At 49.1% G+C, this 21,699-nt stretch overlaps 1 protein-coding gene across 5 annotated transcripts in view; it reads right to left on the bottom strand.

The window, feature by feature from the left end:
- Positions 1 to 283: 283 nt before the first annotated feature.
- The window catches only part of LOC144945209 (LHFPL tetraspan subfamily member 7 protein-like), a 78,747-nt gene continuing 57,331 nt past the window's right edge, over positions 284 to 21,699 (bottom strand). For all 5 annotated transcript variants that reach the window (XM_078873528.1, XM_078873523.1, XM_078873527.1 and 2 more), the window contains exon 4: positions 284 to 4,089. In XM_078873528.1, coding sequence (XP_078729654.1) covers positions 3,860 to 4,089 — 230 coding nt within the window. In that variant the 3' untranslated portion in view covers positions 284 to 3,859. The remainder of the gene's footprint in view (positions 4,090 to 21,699) is intronic.

Here is a 21,699-nt window from a genome sequence, read left to right on the forward strand (position 1 = left end):
ACACGCGAACAGACACAGGCGCAAAAGAGGCCAGACATCCCACAGCCACAGGATGTAAGCTCCGCCAAGATTCGCACATATACACAGACACAGGCACACCCAGGGCCAGGCCTCCCACAGCAACAGAGCTTGCGTTCCGCCAGCACACACAATCATAGGCACACACGGGTCTAGGCAATCCGCAGCGTGTTGCCTCGGCATTCAAACCAGGTATTAATGTGAAACATGTAATTCCAACCTGTTGTGTAGTAAATGATTGAGTTCAGCTCAGCTCAACATCATCTGTATTAACAATATTTTACTCACAATTCAATTTCCATATAAATATCCATAATCATGGAACAATTTCATAGCATCTGCGTGAATAAAAATCCAGGGATAGCAATTCTCGATTGAGGAAGGTAGTTCTACACACATTAAAATACAGACAAGTGTAACATATTTGTTTTCATGGGATTTAGTGAAATTGACATGCCAAAGTTATACACCAGGTAAAGTCACCATACGACATGTTATTGTAAAATAAATTGGATTGTGACTGACCCAAATGAGCCTACAGTGCACGTTTAATTAACATACTAATGGATCTCATTCTAATACACAGCACATAAATGTGAGTTAGATTAATGCATTTAATTTTTGTGGCCCTCATTTTTAAGGTTATACCATTACAGAACTGTAAAGCACCTTCTTCATTACTACAAACAGAGATTTCGAATTCTGAGTATGAACATATTCATTACTAATCCCAATTCATCCCCACATGCCGTTTCATTCTGTTATGGTGTGCACACAGTCACAATTACGTATCAAACAAAACGGTTAAAAAGTAATTAACCCATCAATTAGTTCATTGCAACGATGTTTAAATACATTGTAAAAAATATTTCCAAAAAAGTTTTTTTTTGCAGAATTGTTTGAGGGCATGTGCATGGAAATGGCTTATAACTACAAAGTAAAAATGCGGTGAAAGAAATATACTGCACATTTGATTATAACAATATTGATAACCGGTAGCAGTAGAATCAAAATGAAAATTTCACGTTGCCATTCTTTAAAAATTAAATCTCCACTTGTAGTACCACAACCATTCAGTTCAGTAGTCAGACTTGGAAACTCCCTTAAGTCAGAATATCACTTTCCAAAGTTTCCTGTGATCTTTAATCTCAACAAATATTCTTGAAAATAGAACCCCTCCATTTTTGTTGAAATTCAGCGACGCAATAAAACTGTACATTATGTATTCAACAATTCTTGGTGCATTTCTTCGAGTCGGCGATAATCACAGTGACACCGTCTGCACGGCCATCAAATTTCAGATTTTGAGAACAAAATGTGAATTTAACGGGGTTTTCTTAATCCAAGAGACATGAATAGGGTTTGGTTGGTATAGTGTCAAATATAGCACGTTGCATGCATTAAAAAATCCTATTTTGCATGTGACGAACGAATAATGAAACTTGAATTTCAAATTGCCCATAAAAAATAATGAAACTTCACCCTAATTGATAAATTGTTACGACGCCAATAAAATCTAACTGTGCAGCGATTCACATTACAAACACGGCACTCTTTTCTAAGTTCAGTAATACCTGGGAAAAGTTCATTAGGCCCAATCGTACAATAGTGATTTTAAACAAATACGCAGATCACGTTACTGAGTTGATAGGGGTAAGTATAAATTGTCGTGTCATTTTTCACAATAAGCTTAATATACCATGCAAACTTTACAAGAAGACAAACCGTTGTGAAAGATTCAAAAAACAAGTTTGACTAAAATGGTACATTTTTATTCATCTGTGGTAAACAGCCTTTAATTGTTATTAAGATCAAAGTTGTTACCAGACTCCTCGAAACACTCAGCATTCAATGGTTCAACGTGCACGAGCAGTCTGTTTCGTATCCACGTGTGGGTTGGAATGGAAGCTTGTTGAAGGACCTGCTCGCTGTTCGAGTGTCAGAATGTCACGTGCTTACAGCACTGCTGCCAGTCACATCTTTTTTACGTCTTCGAGACTCTTGTGTGTTTCTACTTTTGAATGTCACGCGAGCGATTACATAGTGACTTCTCCCTACCCATGCCTCATTTGTTCCGGTACGGCGGATATTCAAATTGGCGACCTTTCATATTATGTTGATGGATGGCAACTTTTTTTTCATAAACCCTTTTTGTCTGTTAATTTTAAGTGGCATAGAATGACATTGGAGTTAAAACAAAAAAAACCTGCCTGTTCAGTGTATCTCTATACTGTCAAATAATGTAACGCTGTTTATTTTAAATAGTAATTTTGATATATCTTGGTGATTAAACATGACATTTACAATGTACGATTATATTACTCGAGTGACCTGAAGTATTTTGCATCTGGAAATACCTTTTTTTTGTGAATACCTTTTGTGTCATGTTATATTTACTGATATGGCACATCAGCTGTGTTAACAGCTTGTCTTGCGCGCCTACAAATACGGACTGCCTGCCCTGCGTAACATCACACGACCCTGTGCCATCAGCAGGGCCGCAGCTGAAAATGAGATGTATCGCAGCTGTGCGATCATGACAAAACAGATAATGAATACATGGCACACGCCCACACACACAGACGCGCATGTACAGTGCATCTCTTGCTCTACGTTATAATCCTTCGTCAAGAACCGCAGACTTCGCTGCCGAAACCTGCTGGGCTCCATCGCTGCGTTGTCATTGTGTGGATGCTTTTTTATGACATGCTGCGTTGTCATTGTGTGGATGTGTTTTTTATGACATGCTGCGTTGTTGCTCATTCACCTTAAAGCTCGCAACGTTTGTCATTATTAGAGCGCAGTTGTTAAGAGTTCGTTGCTCCTGTCAGCCGGCGAGCTTTGTGGCAGGATAGCAACAATGAAATGCTCACTCCGCGGACGGCAGTTTTTGATTTTGTCTCTTCAAAAGGCGGCAGGGGGTGTGCAATCAATTCCGCGCAGCCATTAGATGTCCCCTTTTTGCAGCTTTTGTAATCAGCTATCTTCAGCCCTACACACAGACGGATGCATTGATCTCGTTTTGACATGTCACCTAACCGTGTTGTGTGGTTGACTTGTCTTATGTAGACGTAGTCGGAAGTTTTTTGTTGTAATAGTGTCAGCATCCATGGTATTGAACCGTTATCAAATTGAAACAGCTGCAATGTATATTGAGCATGGTTAAAGGATATCAAGAAAGAGCTGGAATTCGTTGTACTTAAGTGTGAGCCATACTGATTGATGTGATATGGACCATGGTTGAGATTTGTGCTCGCCATGAGTTCATATTTCACTCATTTTGCATCACACTCCCACCCGCATATACAACATGCGGGTACATGTTGTATACGTATGAATGTGTTTGTATATGTGTGTCAACTGTGCCACAGTCGAGAGCACAGGCAGTGCATCTGCCAGTCATCTGAGTCAGTTAACCCATAGCACCTGGGTCTGTCCCGTGAACTGTTGTTGTCTGCGAGCCTTCGACACTTGACCATTTACGTGGCCTCAAAGTTCACCTAGCCTGGCACAAGCAGTGATGATGTCACCGCCAGTTAGTGGTGAATGGTGGCTGTTGTGTATGTGTGGGGCGCGGAGTGAATTGGATGGCACACTGCCCTGCGACCCAAGTTCAGTCGTGTTCACGGCCAACATTAGTGACGAATGTCTGAACCGGTCCCGTCTCCGCAGTGGCGGTCGGGCGTCGTTCTGGCCACATCACCTCCATTCGTGACGTGCCGGCCTTCATTGGTACAGCACTTGCTCCAACAGTCTGCGTGGGCTGCACGGGGGATCGCTGTGTGTGCGGGTGATCATCCTGGGGTTCCATTCACGGGCACGTAAGCCGCGTGCGTGCATCTCACAGACTGGTGGGTATGGGAGTTGGGTAAGGGGACGGGTCCCGGGGCACATAGCGGGCGAAGTACGGTAGGAAGGCCGCCAGGAGCACGCCAACGATGGCCAGCGTGTAGCCCCACGCGAGCTGGCAGTCGCCAGCCCAGAAGGGCGCCGAGTCTCCGCACTGCTGCCGGGCAAATGGGCTGCCCAAGCCCAGCGGAAACACGAGCAGGCCAGCCCCCATGATGATCACTGGCACGAGAAACAAGGGGGGGGGGGGGGGGGGTGATGACATGGCAATGTGAGAGCGTTAGGAAAGCGTAGCATTCATCGAAACACTCCTGTGTTGTACGCACCTCTGGCAGCGCAAGCCTCTGAGGCCGATTCATGCCGAGTTTGCTTTCATACTTGTTTGTGGAATGCGGGCATTGGTGGGAAATTTCCCCAAAAGAGATTGCGCTGAATTCAAACACAAGTTTTTTTAGCCACATTCTAGTAAACGAGGTTATACAGGATACGAAATTAAGACAGGGAGAATTCGAAGACGGAAACACACATTAATAGGAGTACTTGGGGAACGCAGACTGATATCGTCTGGCCATGCCAGGAGAAAACCTCTCAAATGTGAAAGGTTACCTTGCTCTGCAAGAGATCAGAACGGACGCTTCGCGTCTGGAGACATGGTGCCGATAGCAACATTTGGGATCGAATTGAAGAGAGAGATTCCAAAAAGACCAAACATTTTCAGTTTGAGACGGGACAATTACATTTAAATTATTGCTGCGAAACAGCATGCCGGCACGTTCCGACAGAGCACGCTGCTGTGTTTTTTGAACATTTCTTTTAATCACGACCACACCACCGTATGTGATCGCAAACATCCAAGGAAGAGCCGTGACAGCCCAGTGTGCTGATGTGCTGACAGTTTGTTTAATATGTTTTCCTGCTCCTGCAGGGAATATATGATAATTTAAGGGATTGCTTGGAGCCTAAGTAAATATGAGGCTGAGATTATTCCCCGCATGTCGCGTCTCGTCCACTAACTCAAAGCCAACGAGGGAACATTAAGATGACGCCCATTAGGGGAACGCTGTAAATCACGGCCTGAGTCGCATAAACGTGTTGTATTGATCATGTAGAACATTAAAGTTGATGCTCCTGAGGCTGCCGTTTCTAAAGATTTGTGTTACGTCAAAGAATTGTAACATTTAGCCCTGAGTGTTATGATCCATTTAATAAGAGTCTCGAATCGGCTACAATGGGCCATTCCTTGCTCAGTATTTCATGTTGGATGAAGTATATTGAGAAACCCCATGCATTGAGAAAGTCCAAGCATATTGCACTAAAACATGTACGTTAGGTAGGTTAGCGACCTATTTGTTCTACTGTACCTGCGACCACCGACTTGCAGCCGTAAGAATTATAAGGCTCACTCACGAAACCTGCGTAATCTGTCATGCCCTCCAGGGTTATATGGTGGAGGCACCATCACGCCTGCATTCTAAAATCACATTGCTTGATGCTAATAATAACGTGCGGTAGTAGTAATGGGCAGATTCCCAGTGATGCCCAAGAACAATCATGTTCTTTTAAAAATAACGAACTGCAAAATTAAAGCATTCGTACATTTGACATTGATATAGCACGAATGCCGAATGTGTCACAGACGGATTTTTATTCTACAGGAGTTTCACAGTCCCGGCCGATGTTGCTATGTGAGTTTACCCCATTAGGTAACCGCTGAGTAATTCTACACTCTGGCAAATGTGTACCCTGACGCCCGTACGCACGGCCTACGACTCTTCTCAAATCACGGCATCTTCACCGTTGACTGTGATGAAGACGGCGCTTAGTATTTTGCGGTTGATGCACACACACACAGCCGCAGTATTATTAATAAGGGTTGCCCGCTCGCCTCGAACCGATAACCTCTACAACAAGCGGCAAACGCACTCCCCGCCTGGCCATGTGACATCGTATCACAGTTCGCCCGGGTAGCGCGTGGCGTGGAGAGATGGCTCCTAGCTTCACCTGCTGGACTGCAGAGATGATGGTGGCGCTTCCGAATATTTGTCTTCTATTGAACTTCCAGTTGGCCCGGTCACTTGGCTCAGGAGCGCAGCAAAGATTCGAGTGCCAACAAGCGGTGGGGCAGACGGCTTGATTAGCCCAGCAAGGGAGCGGCAAGACTGAACATTAAAAATAAAACCCCCAACTGGAAATGTCAGGTAAACAGAAGTTTATCTAATGGCAACCCAATGGAGTAATTGAGAAATTACATTGGAGAGTAGGAGGCAATCGATAAACAATTATGTAAAATCTGGCAGTATAAAGGTTTCCAACGCCATGCAGAATGTGTAAGGTGAATGCGGAGCTCACCTGAATAGCAATGCATCGTCACTGATGCACCTTCAAACGCGACACGTAACTGTTGCTCATTGAAACTGCATCGGGCCCCATTAATAATTAACCAACCGACGTTACAGCCATTAATGTCAACTTAAAGATGCATTGAATTATTAATCGGCAATATGTACTGAGACTCGCCTATGACCCAAATCACCCGCAACGCGTCCGATCTCATCACATCTCAGAAACTAAAGCGGGGTTTGAGCCTGGAATCGTACTCAGATTGGTGACCGCCGTGCATAAGAGGTGTTATATGTTGTAAACGTGCACTATGCCCCCCCCCCACCTTAAAACAACCCGCAGAGACCAGCGTGGGGTGAAGTATGGTCAAACGATCCACGGCATGGGGAGGCCCTCATCCAACGGTGGATTGACAAACGGGACTGTGCAAGTGCGTGCGCTGAGAACCCTTCAAAAGCGAGTCGTGGATTTAATAAGGGGCCATCCATTTAGTACGTACGCATGGAGGGGGGAGGAGAGGTTAACCCAAATGCGTTGCTTGCGTATGAGGGGTCTACTGACAGTGTGCGTACGCATAGGCAATGGGGGGGGGGGGGGGGTGAAGCCTCGATAATAATGTGTCTACATTGGCCTTCAACTGAGTTAGATAGTCCGGCGGTGGACTGTTTGCTTAAACACGTTAATATTATTCATCTGAGAATAGGTTTTCCTCTTTTTTTCTGGCAACAAAACAGGTGTTCAGATGTTAAAACACCAAACCTTTTACGAGGAATCATGTCTGCATTAACCACAATGCTTGTGGTCAGAATGCAGACAAAAACATACTCTGATAATATATTGGCATTGTCTTTGAAACTGATTGGTCCACACCAGCTTTCTTTAGAGCCTCGTCTCAAACGGTGTTAGACCAGAAGACGCCAAAAGGCGTACAGCCCAAAGACAGAACACTATCAAAGTAATGAGAGCTCGGGGTGAGCAGCTACATCATGGAACCTCCTTTGCCAGTACCAAAATATGAGATTGATATGTGTACATGGGCAGGTGGGGGGGGGGGGTGTAAAAAGTACGCGTGCGTACATGGAGGGCGGTAAAAATTTGATAGATTTTTTTCGTACGTACTAAATGGATGGCCCCTAAGCGCGCAGAATTTGTGACCATCGCCATGTCTGTGGGTGCGTGCTGACCGTGTCACTGTCAGATTTTGTAAGCGTGTATAATGAACGACGCAGCAGCAGCAGCGCTAAATATATAGAATGTCGTAAAACTAACAGAACAGTAAACGCACGTGGCGTTGTCTTGCGCCTCCTCGTTGGATTAAAAGTTGTTGCGTGCGATTACTTAAAATGTCACGACAGCAAATCAGTTTGTCTTTGTTTATGGAGCAGAGAGCTATTTGGAGCGACGCCAAGTCTCATGTTGCAATTGCCATTTATTCTGCACTGCAAAATAAATCAGGATGCCGACTGTGGTGGCATAGCGGCGCAGGGGCACGAGATTTTCTCGTCGGGCAGATGTCCCTCAAGCCCCGCCCCCCGCGCCCAGGTCCCCCATTGCCCCCACCGCCCCCGACTCCCGGCAAGGCTTGCAGCTGGGAGTAAGGCAGGGCTGCTGATAACCCACAGGTTACTGTCTCCTGATGAGACCTGGCAGTGAACAGAGACTCTCCCCTTCCCCCCATCCTCTTCTGCTCAATCCTCCCTCTCTCTCCCTGTCTCTCTCTCTCTCTCGTTCTCTTTCCCCCCATGGGGACCCAAATCCATCTTTTGAGGTCCTTGCCAGAGCCAGCTCGCTTTGAAATCTCATCGTGCAGTTGTGGGCCATCACTGCCAATCCCCAAACGGATCGCAGAGATAATGGCCGTGCCATGTAGCAGCAGCGGGGAATATGCAACGCCAGTGCGGTCATTAAGATGCGTCGATGATAGTAATTAACGTTACGATTGGTTTATTTTATGCCTTGTACACTGCACGCAATAAATGGCACGTTATTTCAACGGCGTGTGTGATTACAGGATGCGCACATGTTTATATGTCTCCCTATATGAATAAAACGTGTTGTAGTCCTTCGGCGAAGTGGCTTTCCAGACCAATATTCATCAAGTGGGATTTGTTGAAGCGAGAAAACTCTGGGTTGGTTTTGACCATCTGTCTATGCATCTGCAGAGTCAAGGCTGTGAAACCAATGTTGCTGGATGCGCAGATGTTATTGGCAAGAGCACTCCATAAACACAAATTTGAGGCCACGCTCAAATACAACAGCGCACAGGAACTCGTGCGATGCCGTCATCGTGGACCGTTTTTAAAGATTCATTCTCAAATAACGGTCTGCGAAATTTTGAATCACAATCATGGGTAAGAGTCAGTCGTAATTCACCGCTGATCACGCGATATTCAATGGCCTCGTCTTGTGTCCAGCGGATTTTATACCGACGTAAATTATGGATATGTGGAAGTGAAATTTCTTGTAGCATATGCTTGAAAAGCTGTCCATTTAAAGGTCTGGCACACAGCAAAGTACAGCGGGCTTCAGAGGTGGTCATTAACATTCACTTTTTGATGTCTTCATGCGCTATTAAATATTAAACTGGGCTACGAGTGCATTTCTGCTAGGCAATGACTCAGACGGCGGAGGGGAGCCTCACCACCAGCAGGCGACATGCGACAAGCAGGTGCCGGGACTGTGCACCGTGTGCATCACAAACACCGCGTCATCGTCGTCGTCAGCCATGGTCAATCCACTGCTGGATGGAGGCCATCCCCAAGCTGTGGCCATCTCGCGGATTTGTCTTGGAACGACGCACCGAGCGCTTGCTCGCGAGATGATTTCATCGCTCCATCTGCACACCAGTCGACCACCTGGACACATTCCCACACTATACGGTGTATACTGTATACGTACAGGTTTTTGTTAATTCTACAGGACCTTATATGCAATATCCAGAGAAAAAAAATGTATCACCCGGAATACGCAATAACTTTCCAAGTCTCAGAAGCTAAGTTGGGTTTTGCCTGTTTAACGCTTTGGATGGGTGCTGACCATGCACAGACAGGTTACTTTAAGCTGCGGGGCTACGCGGTGAGCAGTGCAAGGGGCAGTGCCACAACATTTACCGTTGTACTGCACTTCTATGACCCCACGTCTGTGCCGCCCACCTTCACCAATCCGCAGTAACCGGTGTGGTGAAGTGCGGTCAAATGATCCCCACGGCCCGCGCAGAGTAGGCAGGCCCTCGATCAGCGGTGGATTGACAAAGGGCTAGATTTGAAGCTTTCGTGACTGCAAGGAATCATACTCTTAGGTTTTGTCGGTAAAGTCACGTAGGTAAAAATAAAAATAATAGAAATTATAACAGAAATGAAAATTATTTTTAAAATTATTTATATTTCTGTTATTATTTCTATTATTTTTATTTTTATTATTTATTTTTACCTACGTGACTTTACCGAAAAAAACCTAAAAGTATGACAAAGGCCTGTCTGTATATTTCCACGCACAGCTACTGAAGCAGTGACACACTAATGCCGCTTAGCGATTTGGGTCTTTTCACCTGTGCTCAGAAACGGTGTGTTAAAATATATATATAGTATGGGCTGCATTGCCCAACCTTTATGTTTGCGTGCGGCTCTGTTGTGTGCATGCACTGAAGCCTGCTCAGTAATCAGACCACAGCTCATGCCTCTGGTAACCCGCGTGGCCTAGAATTCCCAAACCTGTCCTGCCTTAAAACAAAAGCCAGGAAGAAATGAAACGATCGCCCTAGGTGACACATGGCAAGCTCTTGCTTGTCAGAAAGCCAACATTCTGACACAATATTTTTTTTATATTTTCTAAAAAAGTATAAGTTGCTTATAGACTCGCCGTAGTACGAGTTCACTTGGCTTAGGCTGATATCATCTGGACGGTTGGCCGTTTTGCTCAAGGACTCCAGGGACAACACAAATCTTACATCTTTAAATTGGTGGCGATAAAACTTCTCCTGCCACGGAAGAATCCTAGGATCTGCATCTAAAAACAACAACAACATCACTCGCACACGAACTTTCTTTTTGGAAAGAAAGTCAAAAAGGTTGATGTTTGGAAAGGGTACGTCCGCACAGAAGGTGCACGCCACTGCAATAGGATGCCATGGTGGCGAAATGTTTACTACCTTGCCTGGTACATTGGAGGTCGTGGGTTCGATCCCGACCCTAACGCCTGCTGTATATTTGGAGTTTGCGTGTCTCTCTCCTCGTGGTCACGTAGATTTTTCTCCAGGTCCTCCGGGTTTTCCCTCCACATTTAGAAGAAACATGGATTTAGAGTGTTTGGCTGCTATACATTTCCATGGCATAAGCCACTTCGTTGAGCTATCATTTGTGTCCAGGTCGCTTCTGAAAACGAGCTATATAGCTCGGTGTGCCTTACCTGGTAAAATAAAAATAGTTAATAGTAATATATTCGCTTATCTATTAACCCCAATCTGTGTGGACACGTGGATTGTCCAGTGCGAAGGGTCAAGCGTTGCGTGGCAAGGAGGTGCGGTGGTCACAGGATTTCATGGGCGGCATTCCGTACGCTGGGAGTTTTTTTTGCCGCTACGCAGCAGTCGCTGAAAATCGCCAGCGCTTACCCACGCTGCCTGAGCGCGACACGTGGGAGCCCTAGTTTCTGTTTCGTGGGATAAGTGGCGACTTAACCAGCCGTGGGAATCAAATGCCGGCGGTGAGAGACTCGGGATTGTTTGGTGTGAACGTGGAGATGGAGCCATGACATTGGCAAGCGTGCCAATGCTCGGTGGATTTGTTGCATCGCGGGATCGTGGGGTGTGACGATGGATTTGGGAGGCCTTCTTCCAGCAGTGGATTGACCATGGATGATGGTGACGATGAGAACTGGGTGCAGTGCTGGAGAGGCAGCCTTGAGAGTTATTTTTTTCTACCGAAGAGTATCCAATCAGAAGCCGGGAGCGTTAATGCGTTTACAGATCACGAGGTTGTGCCGCGTGCTGGTCAGCAAAGATCCGTGGAGCAAGGCCCATTGTTGTACTGCACTATCCTCCAACATCTGTGCTCCCCACCTTCACCAACCCAGACACTGTCAGAGGAGCTGTGGTGGCGAGATGTTATCTCTCTTGCCAGGTACGCAGGAGGTTGTGGATTTAATCCCGACACTGACACCTATTTGGAATCCGCGTGTTCTCTCTCTCTCCCCGTGGTGACCGCGTGGATCTTTCTCCGGGGTTCCTCGAAGTTGTGTCCCCCTCCACATTTAGAAACACACACTTCGATTATTTGGCTGCTCCTATGAAATCCCACGTGTGATGATACAGCCACGTTGATAGACTATAATCATGCGTGGCCACATCTCCGCTGAAAAAATATAGCTTTACCCGGTAGGGCTCAGTGGGCTTTACCTGGTAAATAATGCAAATCTAGTTTAGTTTAGGCCAGTGTGGTCACGCACCGTCAAACAACTCCCACAACCCTGTCCGTATTTGGGGGCCTTCATCCAGCAGGGGCAGCGTGTGGCCCCCTTGGACACGTGGGTTTTCTCGAGGTGTTCCGGTTTCCTTACATAAGCATAAACGCTCATTATTTGGCTGAAACATCTTAATATATAGAGGAAAGGGTTTATATATAGAGGACTACAGAGCTTGGGCAATTGTTAGTAGCACCAGCTCACCGCCTGGCTGTTGCTGGCTGCCTTCCCACTTCTCGAACATTCCTCTTCGTTCTCCGTCTCTCTCGCTACGACAGCGAGCAAATACCGCGCGGCAGCGGCGCGTTACAAGTGGGCATTATTATTATTCATTTGAACACAAACGGACAAGGACCTTGTGCACATTTTCAGCAACCGGCACATTCTGAATTACGTTTCGCACATTAAACGCTCCAGTGATAAAATTCCATGCCTGGCAATTTGACAAAACGTCCATGGGGAGCCTCATTAAAAAGCCAGCGGGCTTCCAGTTTTATTTATCCGAGGCGGTAAAACGCGAATCTATTGTTTCCGTCACTCTTGGCATGCATTATTCAGGTCGAAGGGCCGGCAATAAATGGCATCGGCTGAGGCCGCTCGTGGCTGCGCCCGGCGAGAGCAGTCGGACTGCCACCCTGCTGCCAGCTCGACTCTCAGTCAGTTGGGCGCCACGGTGGCTGGGAGATGTCCACTACCTCGCCTGGTCTACAGGAGGTTGTGGGTTCGACCTCAACGCCTCCTGTATATTTGGAGTTTGCGTGTCTCTCTCTCATCATCATCATCACGGTGGCTAGGAGATGTTAACTACCTCGCCTGGTCTACAGGAGGTTGTGGGTTCGACTCCGACGCCTACTGTATATTTGGAGTTTGCGTGCCTCTCTCATAATCATCACAGTGGATAGGAGATGTTAACTACCTCGTCTGGTCTACAGGAGGTCGTGGGTTCCACCCCGACGCTAACGCCTGCTGCTGTATATTTGGAGTTTGCGTGTTCACCCAGTGGTCGCGTTGATTTTTCTCAAGGTCCTCCGGTTTTTCCCTCCACATATAGATATATTTGTTTCGAGCATTCGGCTGCTATGTATTTCACATTATAATAAGCCACTTCGTTGAGCCAGGTCGCTTCTGAAAAAGAGCTACATAGCTCAGTGGGTCTTTACCTGGTAAAATACAAAAAATAGTTGCGTTTATACTCTTTGGTTCTTTCGGTAAAGTCACGTAGATAGAAAAAAGAACTAATAAATCACGACGTTTCGATAGCAACACAAGCCATCGTCTTCAGGTGAAACAATACAGCAGGCGGACTGCTGAGGAGGGAATGTAGCGAGAAAGCTACTGCAAGCAAAGGTTATAGACACGTTTGTGGTGGGTACAACCCAAGGGTGAGTGGGCGGGACTAGGGATGGAATTTGCAAGTGAATGTAATCGCAGAGAGGGTGGGGGTGGGTGACCTGAAGACGATGGCTTGTGTTGCTATTGAAACGTCGTGATCTATTCGTTATTTTTTCTACCCACGTGACTTTACCGAAAGAACCAAAGAGTATGAATTCCTGCAGTCACGAAAGCTTCAAATGAGTTTAGGGAACAGTGTTGAGTTATCCCCACACCAGCCAGGCTGCTTCCTGACGGGACACGACTCAGGTTCACAGGGAGCCTTGAGCCACGCCTGCAGAAGATGTACGCTGGTCTTCAGTTCCTGATGAAGTCTCCCAAGCACGCGCGGCGAAACGTCGGACACCTTGCCGAACGGCGCGCGGTGCGTCCCGAGAGGGCATTGGAAGGGGGGGGGGGGGGTTGGTGGGTGGGGGTGATGCGGGAGGGGGGATCGCAAGTGCCGACGCTTAACATGGGAACAGCGTTGCTGAGAACTATGGACGACGAAGACGTCAGCCTACGAGCCCAAAGTCTCAACACACTTCAGGTGTCATGGCAGCAATTAAGAGTTTGGAGGCTTTGAGCTGCTGTCGATCGGTTTAATATACAGTATTTGTTTTAAAGCTATAACAGACAACGCAGCAGCGTTCCGCGGTGGCAACGCGTTTTGCGGAGTGAAACAATCTTTGCCGCAGAGCTTGGGGTCGTGAGCGGCACGCGACTCTTTGGCTGCCCCCTTGGGGCTCTTTGGCTGCCCCTCGCGGGCAAACGTTTTTTTTTTATAAACCTAAATCTGCAACGTAATTTAACGTAAAGATAATTTATAATACAGGTTTTTTTCTGTGTTAGATCGCGTAAATATAAATGCGTCGTTAAACCCGCCACCACCCGACACAGCTAATTAGTAAGGTTTGTCACGTAAACAGAACGTGGCAAGTCGTTACTAGTACAGCACACCGGCGTGTTGGAGAGCAAATCCACAACATTTACAATCTGAGTGCAAGATTGTAAATGATAATTATTAAATGTGGCAGGGAACGGGCCACTATGGAATGTCTTGGTGACAACAAAACGTACGGTATTGTTAAAGATTAACTAAAGGGAGGAAAAACACTAATAGACACAGTTTATTCCATCACCTATGTTGTTGTTTAAGTCAGAATTTGTAGTCATCTGCTGTGTACCCGCTGCTGTGTTTGTGTATAAGTGGCTCTGCGTGTGATGCGGCTCTCGAACTTTTTTGGTCAAAAACCAAAACAACAGAAACATGTCTCTCCTTCTTCGTCTTCTGAGAAAGGTTGCCGAGCCCGGCTCAGCCGCCCTCCACACTCCAGAGCCATCCACGGCTGTAAGAGGTCACTGCAGAGGTCACTGCAGAGGTCATTGTAGAGGTCACGCTGACAACGCGACCTCCCGTGCGTCGGGGCGCGTCGCGCAACTTCCCGCTTTTGCGCGAAATGAGAGGAGACGAAAAATACGCGGCTGGGATAGATTTACGAAATGTAAAAAAAACAACCTCAATTTCACGCACCTCTACAGACGTGTTATTGTGTTCTATTGCGCATTGTCAAAGATGCAGCCCTGCAATTTCTGGCTGGCGCCATGATTTGCGTCAGTTGTTAGTTGTGCAATAACGAAGGAGTTTGTTGTTGTTGTTGTTGCTGCTTTGTTGTGTTGATGCTGCTTCTGCTGCTGTGATCACGCACCACGGATCTCCCGTGTAAAATAACCAGGCAAATGGCTATACGGGACCATCATTCGTGTAATAAATCTAATCAAATAAAAACTATGGACAGCTAATGGTAGTCCCAAATACCGGGTTTTTGGCCTACTCTTCCACGCTGACCAGTAGTCGTGGAGAGCGGGGGGGTAACCCACACTTTGGCCACGCTTTAGCCCACCATACGCTGTGTATGTGTCACTTGACATCCAGAAAATGTCCGGGCCAAAATTTTTATTTTTATTTAATGCGATCTGCCAATCGACCAAATTGTACCCAGTTGCACTGCAGGGTGGACAGATGTGCGCGGGGCAGGGGTGGGGGGGGAGGTTAAGAACTGCCGCGCCGGGAGATCAAATTTAACTGGCGGCCTCTGGAATGCAAGTCCAGTGTGCTGTGAACCACTATTCTTGGCGTGGCTGCACGTTCCGGAGCTAAATGCCAAAGTCGAGGTCTACTAGCCACGACGAGAGGGATTCGGGAGGAGAGAGTCCATGCGATGGAGATGCAATATAACAGTGGCGTGGCTATGAAGTGTGCAGGCGGTGCAACGGCCACCGTTGCCGGGTGATGGCATCGAACCGAGGACCCTCCTGTGTGTGTTTGACCTCGCCGCTCCCCACATTTACGGCTTGTCAGAGTCGGAGCTCGTCACTCTGCGTGTTCTGCCGTCGAATTCCCGCAGCGCGACGGGTGAAGAAGCTACCTGGATATTTCCCCCACCCGCCCCCTTTTCCGGTCAGATCGCAGTTACTCAGCCCGGCTGACAGCTCTGAAAAGTAATTAGCACTCTGTCTGGGCTGCACCTCCGTCCATCGCGCGCGCGGTAATTTGCCCAGAGTAATTCTTTCTCTCGCTCCCCGCGTCCGGCTCCCGAGCACCCTCGTTCCACCGGCGTCTTGGCACTTGTAAAAAAATATATATGAGAGTGTGTGTGTGTGCTCTGTCTAATCAAAGTTTGTCAAAGATCCCGCCGGCGTCTGCCCACTTTCCGCGTAACTCTCCTAATATTTATACACAAATGAGATTGTGCGAGCCGCTGCCTTTCTCCACCCTCCCGCGATCGTTTAATTTATCACTTCGCTGCTCGCTGCGGCTGCATTTTCTGCGAGTGATTATATTAAGGCCAAGTTCTGCATCTTAAATCGTTAGCGTGCACGGGGCTGCGTACGCCAGACTGTTGTCACCCGACGCCATCGTTCGTCTTCCCCTTTACAGCGTTAACAATCAAGCGGGCTGTGCGGGGGTAAAGAAACGGATTAACGTGGGAGAAACAGGGCCCCTCCCCCCACACGACTCCGACAGAAAAGATGTTTGATGAGCCTCAGCACCGGTGCATGCGTAACGAGGGCACTTGTGTCACTCCACTGCTGGATGAGCGCCTCCCCACGCCGCGAGCGGTCAGCTCCGTCGGCAGCCGCAGCTCAACGCGACGTCGATATCCCATCAGAGGGGCGCGCGAGCGCGTCTCGTGTTGTCCGGAGAGTTTCCCTCGTTACTCCGACGGGAACCGCGGGAACAATTTAGTCAGGGCTCAATTTATTTATACATGTAAGTGGCGGCGGCATCACCAGTGGAATCCAGATCGCGGCCACGTTGCATCAGCGTTAGGGCCCCCGCCGTGTCAATTAAGGTGGGGGGCGGGGGGGGCGTTAGGGCCCCCACCGTGTCAATTAAGGTGGGGGGCGGGGGTGGGCGCTAATCGGAGCGGGGTCCGCCGTGGCATTCCACCCGAACTGGCGTGTGGGCGCTGAAGCCGCACAGATGGCGCGATTGTTTACCGCCCGTTTGTGTTTTACGGCGTCGCCAAACGGTAAAACATCGGCACGTGATGGAACAAACAAACACATTTTTTTCGGGCGGCGTTACCGTGAGTTGATTCAATAGGACAACGCATATCTGGTATCTCCCGGGTGGGTGCAATAGCTCAAGATTTGTTTACACGATCGGGACGCGTTTGATGTCGTATTTCCCAACTGTTCGTACGCCGAGCATTGATCGATGCAGCGCGCAACAAAAACCAACAAGCGCGCGAGACTGCGGGCACCCGGCGGAGCGAGGATATCACACGGCGGGTTTTGCGCATCTCATTAGGGCCGTCGGTTTTTACATCCCAATTACAAACTTCCATCGTTGTGGCCGCTCTGGCAGTAATTCAGACGGGCAGTCAAAGCTGACCCAGTGGCGGCGGAGAGGGCCCCGGGTAATTGTTGGCCCGTGTGCGATGCGACCGCGCGGCCGTAAAATCCCTTCAACAGACTCGGGCGGTGGTCACGAAAAGTTCGGCCTCGCGCTCGGCTGCGTCAATTAGGAGATTTGGGCCAATTCCCAGACCCGATTCAATCGCTCTAATTGAATAATCGGCCTCACGAACAGCTCGCGGGCATTTTAAGTTAAGAGCTTTTGTAAAAAAAGATTTTTTATATTTTATTTTTTAGTTCAGGGTGACTTACAGCCGCTATTAATCACGACCGCTGTCATTAGCCAACAATGCCCTGCTGCAGCGCTCAGTGATGTCTCCCTTTGCCATTGTGTGGCTATTTGTTCATTTAAATACATGAGTTAGGAGGTCGTGGGGTGGGGCTCACAGTTCGGAGCGGATGAACTTGACTCACCGAGATCTCCATGGGTTCGACTCGAGGCAGCCACACGCGGCCACAACTGGGTTCTCAAGTCTCGTGCTTCTTTCGTGTGGCTGATGTAGATGCAGAGTGACGATCACAAGTATCACCTTCAGGTAATCAAGCCTGATAGTCGCGTCAAGAGCAGCGGAGTGTATCATCGCTGTGACGTCTCCTTCGTCTTTGTGGGTCGGGCATTGCGTCGTTATACGATGTAGGTCTGTTCTGGATGACGCCAGTTGCACACTGCTGAAGAGTTTTTAATATCCCATTTGTGCATCATCAGGTATCTGCATCTGCCATGGTTTGTGCAGTGGACCGTGAGCTTCGTGGAAGATCAAAACCCAGGCATCTTCTGCATTTGGGTCTTTCATAACGCGGTGTCTGTGAGTTCTTTTCAGCTCCAGTTGCCCAATCTTCATCGGGGTTGTATTCGCGTTGTTGAAGGTTGAGCGCATCGGTCCCAAAGGACGTTAGTGACTTCAAGCGAGCTGATAGTCTCAGGCCCATCACCAGCGAATGCGACCAAAGACCCCCCGCGCCATACACTGCAATTGCTTGCGCACTAGATGTGGTTACATTCCGGCTCTTGGAATCCAATACATCGGATTCACCGTCACGCAACGATCATGACTCCCTGTAGCAGTGTGGCGTGAGAGAGAGCAGCTCCCGCGCGCGAGACGAGACGAAAGGTCGGCTGAAGATATTTTTTTAGAAGCAGATCTGTGATATCCGCTTCGAGCGAGTACGGAGGGGGTGGCTCCGCTCCGCGAGAGTAACGAATGGATTCGGCGTCCTACTCGCCTGACGCCGGCGGCACAATTCGGATGAAATTGGCAAGGAAGGAAAAAAAACCAGACTCTCGAAGGCATTTGTTCAACATTGGATATGCGATGCGCAATGTGCGGCGAGGTGCCTCCGGATCGTGAACTTGGTGGTGGCGGGGGGGGAGGAGCTGTTGACTATCCACATAATCGTCACTTGCCACCCGTGCACACGACCTTTGTCCACCGCTGTGATGAAATAATCATCAGAACGCAGCTCGGAGCTCCAACGTAAATTCGTCACGCGCAGAGAAAGAGAAACGGCATGGTCTATGACTTCGTCTCAGCGCGTTCTTCACTAATTTCCAGAGAAGGGGGGGGGGCATCAGTGTGAGGGCCGACACACATTTGAAACCATTGGGTTTGACAGCACGACGGGGTATTTTGACATTTTGTGGATTGTCGGTGGCCGAACTAAAGGCCACATGGTGCCGCCAGGGGCCCGCGGGCCATGCAATGAAGAACGCTGATTTAGCTCATCGAGGAACAACGTTCAACCACGACGACGAGCAGCAGCAGCTTCTAGCAGCAGCTGCTAGCAGCAGCTGCAGCAGCAACAGCAGCAGCAACAGGAGCAGCAGCTGCAGCAGCAACAGCAGCAGCAACAGCAGCAGCAGCTACAGCAGCAGCAGCTACAGCAACACCAGCAGCAGCAGGTACAGCAGCAGCAGCTACAGCAGCAGCTGCAGCAGCACCAGCAGCAGCAGCTACAGCAGCAGCAGCTACAGCAGCAGCTGCAGCAGCACCAGCAGCAGCACCAGCAGCAGCAGCTACAGCAGCAGCAGCTACAGCAGCAGCAGCAGCTACAGCAGCAGCGCCCTTCTCTGGCACGAAGTCTCCACGAGCGTGCCGCAGAGCAGAGCGAGGGCCCTGCATCGCTGCCCCCCACCACCACCACTGCCAGCCGCAGGCTCAGGGCGACTTTGGATTACGCTCGAGTTGGGGGGCGGGGGGTGTTGGTGAAGAAGGGGTGCAACACATATCACCGCTTTATATAAATAAATAAAGCACCCACACGCTGCCTGCCGAGCGGCTCCATCTGTCTGCGCGGGGGTCGACGGCGGCAAATCAAAGGGCGCGTGTGCCATCATCCTGCGAGCCCGGAGACATTTTGGGCATTAACGTCAGATTCAGGCCCTCCGCCACGGGCACAGCGCGCTCGCGATTTGCCGCGTGACGCCACGAAACGTCGCCCCCCCCCCCCCGTTCACTTCTCCCTCCCTGCACCGCCCGCCAAGAGCGAGCGCTGCCCAGGCGAGGAGCGGAGCCTGGGATGGTGCCGATTGGGGGGTTACTGCCGATAGGGGGTACTGCCGCGGGACCAGCGGAGGAGGAGGTGGGGGGGGGGTCCGCGCCCGTGGACCCGACACTGGCGGCTGGGACTGTGCCCGCTGTAATGATTTGATGGGTTTCGCTGCGTGCGAAGCTGCCCCCCTTAACCCCCCCCCCCCCCGCTTTAAATCTACGCGCGGAGCGCAAAGCGCGGATTACTACTTCGGCTTCAACCTCGTCCGTGTCCGTCTTCACACGGACACATACACACTGACACATACACACACTGATACATACACAGTGACATACAAAAAAAGACAAAGATCCCCCGTATAGTCTTAACATACTGTCGGGGCAAGTGCTGTTAGCGAGCGCCTATGAAGGCCGGAACGGTACACGAGGCGGTGGGTTGCCAGCACCACGCCCGACCGCCTTTGTCTCCCCAGTGGCGATGTTTACACACCGCACCAGGTACTCATTTGAGGCTGAGTCGACTTAGAGGGTCGCCCAGGAGCGGAATCGAACTCCGATCGTCGGATTAGTAACGCAGCTCACTAACCACTACGCCACAACTCCCTGATGATATACACTTCACACTCAGATGGATGCACAAAAATATGTCATCAGTATATATGGCATGTGTTTCATAATTAAGAAAAAAAATCCGGATTTGTGGGTCACTGAGTGATGTAATCGTAGCACGCGTCTCACAAACGACGCCGCCACGTCACTCCGAGTGGAGTTATTTAAACAAACATTAGAAACAATGTTTTATTTTACCTGGTAAGGCCCACTGAGCTATGTAGCTCTTGTTCAGAAGCGACCTGGCCCCAACTGATAGCGCAACGAAGTGGCTCATCACGTGGACATTTATAGCAGCCAAATACTCTAAACGCGTGATTCTAAATGTGGAGGGGAAAACCGGAGGACCCGGAGAAAAATCCACGCGACCACGGGGAGCGAGAGAGACACACAAACTCCAAATATACAGCAGGCGTTAGGATCAGGATCGAACCCACGACCTCCTGCATACCGAGCGAGGGAGATAACATCTCGCCACCGCGGCACCCTGAAACGAAATTACGTCGATTCCGGGAACGTCATATACATCCGAAATGCAGTACCGTACATATAGTACATATATTTTTCGGAGAATACAAAACATGTTGTACCTCGGCTACAATTTTTTCAGATTCTTCACGTAAACCCCAAATCAGGGACACACCCAGATCCACTTCAGTCAAGGCGCTCCATATATAGAAAATAAGATGTACATATGTTGTTGTTGTTCTTCTCCGCAGCGTAAAATAGGTGCTTTAGGCTGCTGCTGCTGCTGCTGCCGCTACTACATGCCATGGACAGCAACGGGCAGTTCAGCAAAACCCACTGCTGTACTGCACTTCTATGCTCCCGCGGCTTATACTGCCCGCCTTCGCCAACGCGCGCCAGCAGTTGCGCCGTCTCGCCGTCCATCTACACCCGTGGATGCAGCAACACAGTGAGGCAGGAAGGTGCGGCCTCTAAACAGACGAGAGCATTTCAGGAGAGGCGCCCCAGCGGGGTCGACTTTGCCTCCAGAGGCCACGACCGCATAACGCGGTGACGCCGCTGTTTCTTCTCGACCGGTGCCACTCGCCAGCCACCTGTGTGCCTGGCTGTGTGTGCACAGACTCCGTGTGTACTGGCTGGATGTACAGGCTGTATGTGTACAGGCTGTGTGTGTACAGGCTGTGTGTGTACAGGCTGGATGTACAGGCTGTGTGTGTACAGGCTGTGTGTGTACAGGCTGGATGTACAGGCTGTGTGTGTACAGGCTGTGTGTGTACTGGCTGGATGTACAGACTGTGTGTGTACTGGCTGGATGTACAGGCTGTGTGTGTACAGGCTGTGTGTGTACTGGCTGGATGTACAGGCTGTGTGTGTACTGGCTGGATGTACAGGCTGTGTGTGTACTGGCTGTGTGTGTACAGGCTAAGTGCAGGTCCGGATCATGGTCCCGTGAGCCTTCTGGGCAAATGTCTTTTCGAGCCCCCCACCCATCTTTCCTATGTTGGTGTCTTTCTTGCCTTCCTCCTCGCAAAATCATCCACTAAATCGTCGAAATCTCGCTGTCTGACAAGGTCTGACTCTGTTGACATAAGTGACAATGAGCTGAGACGTGTTTACCTAAAAGGGAGCATGTCCACTCACCCTGGCAGTTTGTCACTGGCAAAGTTAGAAAAAT

The sequence above is a fragment of the Lampetra fluviatilis genome, chromosome 37 (genome assembly GCF_964198595.1).
Source record: "Lampetra fluviatilis chromosome 37, kcLamFluv1.1, whole genome shotgun sequence".
Lineage (NCBI taxonomy): Eukaryota > Metazoa > Chordata > Hyperoartia > Petromyzontiformes > Petromyzontidae > Lampetra > Lampetra fluviatilis.